General features: G+C 54.3%; 3 protein-coding genes across 3 annotated transcripts; all 3 read left to right on the forward strand.

The window, feature by feature from the left end:
- Window positions 1-352: 352 nt before the first annotated feature.
- On the forward strand, window positions 353-1,333 carry COL26b_003249 (uncharacterized protein; the record flags this gene model as incomplete). Its single annotated transcript, XM_053176149.1, has 2 exons — window positions 353-675; window positions 733-1,333. 2 exons carry the CDS (start codon window positions 353-355, stop codon window positions 1,331-1,333), a joined length of 924 nt encoding a protein of 307 aa, XP_053039770.1.
- A 4,474-nt stretch (window positions 1,334-5,807) lies between these two features.
- COL26b_003250 (uncharacterized protein) lies at window positions 5,808-8,041 on the forward strand (the record flags this gene model as incomplete). The annotated part of the gene is made up of 4 exons (XM_053176150.1): window positions 5,808-5,885; window positions 5,943-6,352; window positions 6,417-7,667; window positions 7,726-8,041. The coding sequence occupies 4 exons, from the start codon at window positions 5,808-5,810 to the stop codon at window positions 8,039-8,041; spliced, it is 2,055 nt and encodes a 684-aa protein (XP_053039771.1).
- Window positions 8,042-9,384: 1,343 nt separating this feature from the next.
- On the forward strand, window positions 9,385-11,924 carry COL26b_003251 (uncharacterized protein; the record flags this gene model as incomplete). The annotated part of the gene is made up of 3 exons (XM_053176151.1): window positions 9,385-9,634; window positions 9,691-11,301; window positions 11,350-11,924. The coding sequence occupies 3 exons, from the start codon at window positions 9,385-9,387 to the stop codon at window positions 11,922-11,924; spliced, it is 2,436 nt and encodes an 811-aa protein (XP_053039772.1).
- Window positions 11,925-12,159: the final 235 nt, after the last annotated feature.

The raw sequence follows: 12,159 nt of genomic DNA on the forward strand, positions 1-12,159 counted from the left end.
TGCAGTAGATCTATATAAACGATTGGCGTATATCCCTTGTAAGGCAATCCTGGCCTGTGTATGTAGATAACTGAGTAATGACTGTAAGCGGTGAGTTTCATATAAGCGAGGGGATCCCTAGTTCTGACACCAGCCTAGTATTCCCGCCAGAGTTCCACTTACGCACGAAGAGCGGATTTTGGGCTATTCACTTGCAAAGCTCGCCAATTACTTTAACAGACCAACATGCTTATATCGCAAGCCTCACAAATCCATTGATTGACGTTTTTACTCCATCAGTACTATTTGCCACTCCTTCATCAACGGTGCGTCGCAGTAAAGCAGCCCTCTTCAAGCGACCACAGCCTTTGCGATGGTCAAAGTAGCGATTGCTGGTGGCTCAAGCAGCATCGGCAAGGCCATTTTCGATGCCATTGAGAAACTCGGAGTCGACAATGCCATCATCTTGGGGCGGAAGAAAACCGACGATTCCAAACTAGTCGTTGTCGACTACACGAGCATCGAAAGTCTCACGAAGGTCCTCGACACACATCAGGTTCACACGGTTGTCTCGACCGTATCAATCGCTGATGATGCCAGCGGCATGGCTCAAATGAACCTCATCGAGGCTGCTGTTGCATGCCAACATACCAAACGCTTCATGCCGAGCGAGTTTGGGGCCAACTATGACGACGAGTTTGTTCTTCCCTCCTCCTTGTTTTCTGCTACTCATCTTAATGTTGCTTCTTCTAGGTTCATTCGCGACATTCCGACTCACGCGTGGAAGTTCAAGGCAGTTGACCGTCTAAAGGAGACTGATCTTGAATACACGCTGTTCTCGAACGGAATGTTCATGGACTACTGGCTCGCGCCACGCATCAAGTCTGCGTTTCGACTCAATCTTCCGTGCTGTGTCGACCTTGAAAACCACGTTGCAGCCATCCCTGGAGACGGGAACAACCCAATGGTGTTAACTCACTCGCGCGACATCGGGCGCTTCGTTGCAGCACTGTTGGGTCTCCCTCGCTGGGAGCGCATGTACTACCTGGCTGGAGATAGGGTGACGGTCGATGAATTCGTTGCCATAGCCGAAGAAACCAGCGGTGCGATGTTTGAAAAGAAATATGACAAGCTGGATGTGCTGCGAGAGGGTAACTGCACCCCACTTCCGGCGTGGGAGGGAAAGATTCCATCGGCTTATAAGAGTACCGTCTTGCAACAGGTCGCGCTTTCTGGGAAGAGAGTTGCGCAAGGTAAGATGGATTTGCCGACGGAGGGCCAGGTTAACAGTCTCTTTCCGGAGATGACAACTTTAACCGTTCGAGAGGCACTGCAAATCTACTATGGACAATAACGTGATATCTCCTAGTCATGACTAGATGAATGATAGTTCACAGAGAGAACGCAAAGAACTTTCGAAGAAACCTGTTTTGTTTTACGCTGTTTGCGAGCAAATAACAGGAATACGCAACTCCTAGAGCATTGATATCGACCTAACAATTATGAAATCATGCCATTCTGGGTTGAAATGATGAGTGCTGCAAGGCCAGCAAGAGGGTGATCCGCTTGCACCAGGTTGGCTTGATGTGTGTATCTTGGCATAAGTCCTTCCTCTCGCTTGCTAATCCGACCATACCTAGAGTCTTGACAACAGCGCATGTTTCACGGGTTATCCTTATTCCTACGGGGTTCCTGTGGGCAAAGTCAGGCGCCAACCGCCGGTTGTGGCGCCGTCATCGGGCCGTGATTCGCGGCGGGCGGGGTGATAGTCCCTCCGACAGCGCCGATGCTGGGGTTGCATCCCTCCGTGCCGCTTGCGGGCCGGCGCCTATGCGGGGTTCGTCTGACGAGAGGACGAACAAGGGAAATGTATTTTAGCGCCCAGGGGCATTTTAAACCACCATTTAAATGTTCCCCTACATATCCCTCGGTTTTTCAGCTGCGGTTTTGGCCATTACTTCGCTCGTTTAGTGTGGGTTTTACATCGGTCCCAAATTTCTTGCGCAGCGTCCTCATCGGCGGTCCCGTGTGGTCGTCTCTCTGATTCAGTATTCCACTGGCCGTTCTCCAAGAATCTGAAATTCGAGTGCCGATGAGCGACATAAACCGCGAGGACGGACGGCCGTCCAGCTACTCTCATGGCTTTTTCAAAGGCGCCCAGGGTCCTTCGGGACCGACCGCGACCCCGAAGCTGAAGCCGGAGGACCTAGCGTGGGATCCGGCGTGGATCCCTGACCGCCCCGGCCGGGGCTTTTATCGCATTCCGGAGAGGAACTTGGCGAGGCATCATGGGGGATGGGGTGACTCTGAGGAGAAGAGGGTGAAGACCGAAGAGGCTCCCGCTCAAGAACGAGCGCCAGGGTTTGCTGAAGGGTATGTGAATGAACGATGAGGAGTTATTGTGAGCTTGGATTAACTGAGGCGACTTTCAGAAATTCCGAAGTTGCTGAAAACGATGCGGCAAAGCCCTCGATAGCCTTCCCACATCCGACCATGTCCATCCCACCGCCTTCTGTCGAATTTGGTTTCCGAGTCGCCATACAATTAGCCAATGTTAGCATCCACACTGCTGTCCCAGATAATGCGAAGGAAGTAGAGCTGTTCAGAGTCTCCAGTGGCTCGTGGTCGGGGTCCTTTGGTTCAGGCTTCGTTGTGGCGGGAGGGTACTACATTGACGAGGCCTCAAATGGAGCACCTGGGATAAGTAAGGTCGGAGGGCTTTTGAAACTCTGGACCAATGATGTGAAGCCCGCAGAGTGAGTTTGACGACATGTCGCTGCCTATCTCATGAAGATGCCAGGAAAACAATGGCTGACGAGTATTTCATGATTACAGGTTCGAGTTGCGAATCAGCGGATCCTTGAGTGGACCAGCAGATGTGTTGAAGTCTCTTCAGAATTCTCCGAAGAAAGATGTGGATTCAAGAAAGTACTCTTGCCGCATGTCAATTCATGTGACGACGGGGGATGAGAGGTATGCCGAGACGTTGGGCGCCGGGCTTTGGGTTGCGAGTGGAGCATGGAGCAAAGGCGAATTCATCATTGAGTGAGTTCTTCCCCCGTAGTTGTCCTCATCAGATACTGATTTTTGAGCAGTGCCTATCGCGTCGTCTGAGGTTATGATGGAAATGAGTGAAATTAGGCTGAGATGGATGAAGATTTGTGTGAGATCAAAAGAAAAATGTCCTGTTGCAGGGAGAGCCATCATCAGCCACAAGAGTACACATATTTCACCGCCTCATATGAAGATATACACGGAAAAAGAATACAGCTTGCCAGCTAAATTGATGAAACAGCTTCTTGGGGCGCATATGTAGTTAGTCACTTGGATCTTTGTAGTGAAACCCCTGATGAGGCTACTAGTTGAGGCCCTCCAGAACGAATGAGCGCATGCATGCCTCGACTGAGTCGCGTGCGCGTGCCTGAATGTTTTCGATGATTGGTCTCGCTATAATAGTCGGCTCCAGTCTCCGGCCCGTTAATGATCCTGCTGGCCGTCGGCGACCGCATCTGGGGCAGAGTCACATCCAAACGGGAGCCTGGGTAAAGGGCACTCTCATATGGAGTATCAGGAAGCATGCCTGCGCCCGCAGGATCTGGATAACGTCGATCCTGACAGGTGAGGCGTGGAGCCGAAGGCCTGGCCGCGGCCACGAGTATGCAGGTCATCGCATCCGGCTACAGGCCGGCGGCACAAATCTGTCCCGCGTGGAAGTATGATCCGCCCGGCTGGGACAAGTGAGAGGTGGTGTACAACAGCATGCCATTCACCGGTGAAGAGATCTAAAGACTCGGGGTATCTTCCGGCGAGTCGTGATAACTAAATTATTTGCTGAGATGAGTCAAGGTATCTTTGATATGATCCTTCAATCAAGATCACATATGAGCCCCTTGAAAACCTCTCACTCAAAGTCGTGAATGGGCTTCTGATAGGGCGTTGAGCCATGCAAGGTGCCGTCTAATATGCTTGGCGTGAGAAAATCGCAACCCCCGCGTGGGAATCGAAACAAAGCTTACATTTGACCTATTGAGATGGTCAATCGCACAAATGTGTACCGACATGGTTCAGTCTTCTAGTCCAGGTGCGCTGCAATGGCTGGGCACGTGTGAGATGGACCTTCACTTCTCATTACCTTCGTGATTGTTCGCAAACTGATGAAGCGAATCCCCACGGCGGGGCTGTGTTCGTCTTGGTTCTCTTGGACAAAGTCTTCGCAAAAGCTTGACCTGACCACTGCCGGGAACGGTCTTCAACATAGAACTTTCCTCGACATTTTTTCAGGCGCACGTAGTCAAACCAAAGAAGCCTATGTCATATTGGCTCTAATGTCATATGCTGACAGCATTGGAAGAGTAAGCATAGATTATTCCGTGACTCGAGATCTTATGCCGGAGCTCATGCCGACAAGCGCCCCCAAACTGCTGAAGGGATGAAAATGAGATGCGGGTAAGAAGTGCCCGCACAAGCTAAGCTCATTCGACACGGCGGAGATGTAGATTGAGAATGGCCCGTGCGCCTTGCCGGGGTCCCGTCTCTCCACGCCATCCACACGCATCGCGAATTCTTATCTTTCTCCCTGTCAACCACCAGCGATAGCAGCGCGCGATTTGCAACCTCGATTTGAACTCTGATGCAATCAATCAGTAACGGACCCCGATCTGTCCAATCGACTGACTCGATCAGAGGGCGATAGGGACAAAGGCATTCGCAGTCTTATCTGCAGCTTTTCTCTGGCCGCCGGCCGCTGGCAGCAACCTCCTGTCCCGCCTCTTCGCCGTTCGATCCTAGGGATTTGGGCCGCCATGGATGTCATGCCGAACGGGTGAACGGGTGACTGTGGATTTGTTCCTAGTGGAACATGTTCAATCTCTCTATCAGATGGATCTCTTCGTCTGCTGAGGCGGGGATGATTCCTTCTGACGAACCCCATGCTGTCAGCACCTGCAGCTTCGCTTCTTGCAAGCCAGTCCAGCCAGAGCCCATTCCTTCAACCCCGGTGTTCATGTCTTGTATCCATGTTCATTAGGCTTCTCAGGGACGTCCCTGTGGCTCTTGCCAGAATTAACAGACTTATGTCCATATGGCATTCCATCCGCATCACAGAAGCTGCCATCTCGTCACCTGGAGACGTCAGCAATTTGCAGCTGTCAAGGGCCCTCTGCCTCTGCTAGTGCTGTGGGAGAGATATCATCTTACCGTATCACAATCCCGTCGACGCAGATACTACCCAAACAAGCATGCCTCTAGCACCCGAGTGGCTGCAGATCGCTCTCGTTTCTCACCTCCCACCGCCAATCAATGGCCCGGCATCTGCAACCAGACTGCACCATTTTCTATGACTGATTGAATTTTGGCCTTATCTCTTCCCTGCATGCTGCGGCGACGCACCTGTCACGTTTTATCCAACACAGACTTTACCGTCTCAAGTTCTGAGGTAGCTTCGGTGGTTCGGTCTAACCATGATTAGTTTAAAGAGGGAAAAAGGATGATTGTGCTCGACCCTCCACCACCACCAATCTCGACCCCCAGGCTGTCTTACAGCGGGGAGAAACCGAGCCGTTACCTCCTGTGGGGGACGCGGTGCTTGTATCTCAACTTGCACATGGAAGCAAGCAAGGGTAGCTCCGGTAGTTTAAGCTCCGATAAAACAACATGATTGAGGTTGCCGCCGGCCAGCTGTCGGCCTGTGTTGGGATGATCTGCTGAAGGGCGCATACATATACGTCGAGGAGCCCAGACCCAAACCATCGGTATTCTTATGCCAAGGGTGCATCTGCTTGCCTGAATTACACCATACCATTCCACCGGCGCATCGCGAACTGCCCAAGATGGTGACAGCAGCTCTCTCGCAGGGCGTCGGGTACGGCATCGTGCTCGGCGTGGGCTTTCTCTTCGCCATTGGCATGGTAATTCTCCCCAATATGCCTGCACCGGTCTCGTTCACGTGCTAATCTTGGGTACAGATTGCCACGACCTATGTCCTCAAACGATACAACAGAGAGCTCCAGACCTCTGAGATGTTCACCACCGCAGGCAGGACAGTCAAGTCTGGTCTCGTCGGTTCCGCAGTCGTCTCGTCGTGGACGTGGGCCGCGACGCTTCTTCAATCATCCGGTGTCTGCTACCGGTATGGCGTTTCCGGACCGTTCTGGTATGCTTCCGGCGCGACCGTTCAGATCTTGCTGTTTGCTACGCTCGCGATCGAGTTGAAGCGCAGAGCACCCAACGCCCATACATTCCTCGAGGTCATTAAGGCGAGATACGGCACGGCTACGCACGTCGTCTTCATCGTGTTTGGTCTGATGACGAACATTCTCGTCACGTTGATGTTGATCGTTGGAGGTGCTGCCACTGTCAATGCCTTGACTGGCATGTAAGTCTTTGCCTTCCTCGAATGTCGATTGGAGAGGAGTCCTGAGGCTGACTGACCTTCACAGGCATACTGTTGCTGCGATCTACCTCCTGCCCGTCGGTGTCGTCGCCTACACCATTGTCGGAGGTCTCAAGGCAACTTTCCTCACTGACTGGGTCCACACCTTCATCCTCCTGATCATCATCATCATCTTCTCCTTGACAGCTTACGCCAGCTCAGACGTCCTCGGCAGCCCGTCCAAGGTCTACGACCTCCTCGTCGAGGCCGCTCTCAGACACCCCGTCTCAGGCAACGCCGATGGATCTTACCTGACAATGAAGTCCCAGGGCGGCGTCGAGTTCTTCGTCATCAACATTGTGGGCAACTTCGGCACCGTCTTCCTCGACAACGGATACTACAACAAGGCCATCGCCGCCTCCCCCGTCCACGCCCTCCCGGGCTACATCCTCGGCGGCCTCTCCTGGTTCGCCATCCCCTGGCTCACCGCCACGACCATGGGCCTCTCCGCGCTCGCCCTCGAGTCGAACCCCCGATTCCCCACCTTCCCCGACCGCATGACCGAGGCCGAGGTCTCCGCCGGCCTCGCCCTCCCGTACGCCGCCGTCGCGCTCCTCGGCAAGGGCGGCGCCGCCGCGACGCTGCTGATGGTCTTCATGGCCGTCACCTCCGCCAGCTCCGCCGAGCTCATTGCCGTGTCGTCCATCTTCACCTACGACATCTACCGCACGTACTTCAAGCCCGACGCCAGCGGTAAGCGCCTCATCTACATGTCGCACGTGTGCGTCGTCATCTACGCGCTCATCATCAGCTCCGTGTCGGTGGGCCTGCACTACAACGGCATCTCGATGGGCTACCTCTACGTGCTCATGGGCGTGCTCATCTCCGCGGCCGTGCTGCCGGCGACGCTGACGCTGGTTTGGAAGGGCCAGAACAAGTGGGCCGCGACGCTCTCGCCCATCTTCGGCACCGCTTTTGCGATCATCGGATGGCTTGTCACGGCGAAGAAGACGTGCGGCGTGCTGGATGTTACTTGCACGGGCTCGAACAACCCGATGCTGGCTGGCAATGTCATCGCGCTGCTGTCGCCGCTGGTGCTCATCCCGATCTTCACTCTCATCTTCGGCTTGGACAAGTATGACTGGAAGTCGATGATGGCGATCCGCCGGGGCGATGACCACGATGTCGCCACTGACGCGGGCATGGATCTCGAGGAGGACGTCCACGGCGGGCGTGAGGAGACGCAGGCTGAGTTCGAGAGGGAGCAAGCCATGCTCACCCGTGCCTTCAAGATTTCCGTCTCCATGACGGCCTTCATGTGAGTTTCTTACCACCACCAAACTGTGCTTCAGGACCACCACTGACAATATACACAGGACCATCGCGATGCTCGTGCTCTGGCCGATGCCCATGTACGGTTCCGGCTACATCTTCAGCAAGCCCTTCTTCACAGGCTGGGTCATCGTAGGCATCCTCTGGATCTTCTGCTCCTTCTTCGCTGTTGGCCTGTTCCCGATCTTCGAGGGCCGCGCAACGCTCATCCACACCGTAAAGTCGATGGTATCGGGCAAGAAGCCGACGCGTCACATCTCCACGCAGGGAGAGGAGGAGGTCAGCGAGAAGACCAGCCCTGGAACGGCCACTCCCGAGAAGAAGAGCGAGGGGGCAAATGAGACTATCACGTCGAGCTAGATGTCTTCATAGAGGGACACAACCAGGGAAACTTAATGCTAGTAAAAATGGAGGGGGATGCAATGTTTCAAAAGCGATGTGTTGGTTGGTGCCATGGTCTGCGAAATACCCTCGTTTGTTTGAGTTCTGTTAGGAAATGATACCACGAGATTGAGTTGGTAGACAGCAGGATGAGTCGAACCCGAAGACGCGGCGCATCTTGAGATAGGTCATGATAAAGTTCATACTCTGTACATGACCATGGGGTTTTCTTTCTTTCACGTCCTGTGCTTCGAAAAGAAAATTTTGCTTTACAAAAAGCTGCGTAACAAGACCCGCGTGCTGGGAAAGAATTGTTCTGTACCACACATGAACAAAAAGAAAACACTCGGTAAATGAAAAACACGATGGACATGATCATAGTTGAAACAGAAGACCCTGAAGATCATGACCGTTGCATCCAAACTAGGCAAATGCGCGAGTCGCGCTTAAAAGTCGGAAGCTGCTCCGGTGTACTGGAGCATTCAATGCATGATCAACATCGGTGTGTGAAAACTTTGACAGAAATTTTCCAAGGTCACAGACAATAGAAAAGAGAATACGAAAAAGTTTACCTAGTACTCTGAAGCACAATTGCATCATGATGCTCGAATTCTGCAAAGAAAAAAGTGGCCCCTCGAGAGAAAAGAGAAGTCATTATCGTTATTTAGCTTAGACTGCTTACATAAAAGAATACCCCTCATTCGGCGATAAGCAGATGGTGGGGCAGTCCAGCGTCAGGTACCGAATTACCGTCCAGGCATCTTGCAGCAGTGACGTCTCTCCTTTCCGCGCCCCTCCAGTCCTCCAGTTGCTGCCCCCCTCCGAGACCCCGTTCCGTCGTCCGCCCAGCCGCTGGTGTTGTGTTGCGTTTGACGCTCAACGGCTTTACCGCTCGAGTCGACCAACAATTAAACGGGTCTCGCGTTCCACACACCATACACTGGAACCTCTGCAGCCGGGTCGTTCGTCAGACCGCGTCTTTCCTGAACTACAAAGGCCACCTTCTGGAAAACTTCGATCCCGTTCGCCGCATGACTCGTTTTTTCTCCGACTTGCTGTGCAACAACCCACCAACCTAACCTGCAACTTGCTCAACTTGCGCCGCCAGATTCCTCGGGCCGACTGACGAGCTAAAAGCTGCTGCCGCTGCATTCGCTTCCGCCCGTATCGATACCCTTGACCGGCACCTCGAGGACCCCTGGACCGCCACATTGAGGGAGAATCTCGTGATACTTCGATTTGACGAGCTGTGTTCGACTCGCCGCGCAACACCATCTGCTTGAATCAAACAGAGCTCCAAGACACATAGCGCTACATACACCATGGTCGCCTCTGAGCTGTCGCAGGCGGCGCGGGCCGAGCAACCCCAGTCGCAGCTCGCAGCAGAGCTGAAGGACGATGCGCCGCAGACCGTCCCGCTGGTGAACCGCGTCGGCCAGAGCAAGAGCCCCTACGTCCGCAGCCATGCCGAGGGCAAGGTTGCGTGGCAGCTGCTCGACGACGAGACGATTGACCGGGCGAAGAAGGAGAACAAGTTGATCTTTCTCCACATCGGCTTCAAGGCCTGCCACTGTAAGCAATATGCCTTTCGATGGTCTTGGGAACTTCGCTGACTCTCTCACCTCCAGATTCGCGACTCACATCTACCGAATGTTTTACCCACTCAGAATGCGCCAAGATCCTGAACGAGTCCTTCATCCCCGTCATCATCGACCGCGAGGAACGACCCGAGCTCGATACTATATACATGAACTACGTCCAGGCCGTTAGCGGGAACGGTGGCTGGCCGCTGAACCTCTTCCTCACCCCCGAGCTTGAGCCAGTTTTCGGCGGCACCTACTACCCCGCACCGGAGCCGAACAACGGCAGCTCCGGCGACGACGAGCGTCTGGATTTCCTGGCTATTCTGAAAAAGCTGCAAAAGGTCTGGAAGGAGCAGGAGGCAAGGTGCAGGCAGGAGTCGAAGGAGGTTGTGGTGAAGCTGCACGACTTCGCCGCCGAGGGAACTCTCGGGGCCACCAGTACCGTTGAGCCTGGCGTCGCAGGCTCGCAAAGTGCTACACTCGCGAGATCTGAGACTGGCCTGGAGCACCCTGGAACGGGCAGAACCGCTGCGGTGGTATCGAGCGAGCTTGACCTTGAACATTTGGAAGAGGCCTACACGCATATTGCCGGCACTTTCGACCCTGTGTACGGCGGTTTCGGCGTTGCGCCCAAGTTCCCCACCCCGCCGAAGCTGTCCTTCTTGCTTCGTCTGCCGAGGTACCTTGCCCCTGTACAGGATGTGGTTGGCGAGACCGAGTGCGCGCACGCAGCTGAGATGGCTCTCTTCACGCTGCGTAAGATTCGCGACAGCGGTCTGCGCGACCACGTCGGAGGCCACGGCTTTGCGCGGTACTCCGTTACGGCTGACTGGAGTGTGCCGCGCTTCGAGAAGCTGGTCGTACACAACGCTCTGCTGCTTGGCCTGTACCTAGATGCTTGGCTGATTGCTACTGGCGGCGAAAAGAACGGAGAGTTCTACGATGTTGTGGTAGAGCTGGTGGACTACCTAACTACCGCCCCAATCAGCTTGCCCGACGGTGGCTTTGTCTCGAGTGAGGCAGCAGACTCGTACCGTCGCGGAGACAGACACCTGAGGGAGGGGGCATACAGCTTGTGGACAAGAAGGGAGTTCGATTCGGTCATCGGCGACGACCACGAGGCCGCGCTTGCCGCTTCGTACTGGAACGTCCTCGAGGACGGCAACATCGAGCCCGACCAGGACCCGAACGACGAATTCGTAAACGAGAACATCTTGCGCGTCGTTAAGGATAAGGCCGAGATCGGACGACAGGCTGGCATCACCATTGACGACGTCGAGAGAGTGTTGGCTTCCGCCAAGCAGAAGCTCAAGGCCCACAGAGAAAAGGAGCGCACGAGACCTGAAGCCGATACTAAGATTGTTGCAGGACGTAATGGCCTTGTGATTGGTGCTCTGGCGAGAACAGGATCGGCTCTGGCACCTATTGATGCCGACAGAAGCAATGCATGCTTCGAGGCTGCGAGCAAGGCTGCGGCATTCATCAGAGCTCAACTGTGGGACGAGAACGAGAGGATTCTTTACAGGATATACAATGAGCGCCGGGGTGACACAAAGGGTCTGGCTGATGACTACGCACACCTCATCGAGGGTCTGATCGACCTTTACGAGGCTACTGGAGAGGAGAAATGGGCTGAGTTTGCGGATGAGCTGCAGAGTGAGTTGCTTTCTACATGATTTATTGACACCACTAACACATCCACAGAGGTCCAAATCGATATGTTCTACGACAGCACTTCAGTACCAGCTACGACCCCAACTTCCCCCACCGCCCGCTCCTCATGCGGCGCTTTCTACACAACCCCCGAAAACGCCCCGCACACGATACTCCGCCTGAAGGACGGCATGGACACGGCGCTCCCTTCGACCAACGCCGTCTCTGTCTCCAACCTCTTCCGCCTCGGCATCATGCTCAGCGACGAAGCCTACACCGTCCTCGCCCGCGAGTCCATTAACGCCTTCGAGGCCGAGATCCTGCAGTACCCCTGGTTATTCCCAGGCCTGCTCTCCGGCGTCGTCACGGCTCGCCTCGGCGGCGCGACATGGGTCATCATCCGCAAGGATGGCGTCAACGACGACGAGATCGCGACGAAGCTGCTGCGAAAGCTTCACTCCGAGGCCAGGGGCGGGTTGAGGAACATCATTGTGTTGAAGAGTGAGGACGACGCGTTGGCGAAGAGGAGCCCTGCGCTCAAGGAGCTTGTGGCGACGCAGAAGCCTGGGGCGTACAGGCTTGAGAACGGTGTTTACCGTCCTGTTAACAGGGCTGATGTAGCGTGATCTGTCGAGTTTTGAGAAAAGTATTTTGATTCTGTGAGGTTGTCGAGGGCGAGGAGTTTGGGGTGTTTATTACCCATAGATATGAGAACTGGTTGATTGAATGTATGTAGCTCAGGTTTTGATGCTGTGAACGACTGCAAATTACTTGTCTTCTATCTTCGTTGCTTCCCTTGCGGTCATGGACCTATTGGATCAAATAATTCTGACCCGTGTCTTTGGCAGCGCTTCGACAAAC

The sequence above is a fragment of the Colletotrichum chrysophilum genome (genome assembly GCF_026319265.1).
Source record: "Colletotrichum chrysophilum strain AFK26 chromosome Unknown scaffold_18, whole genome shotgun sequence".
Classification (NCBI taxonomy): domain Eukaryota; kingdom Fungi; phylum Ascomycota; class Sordariomycetes; order Glomerellales; family Glomerellaceae; genus Colletotrichum; species Colletotrichum chrysophilum.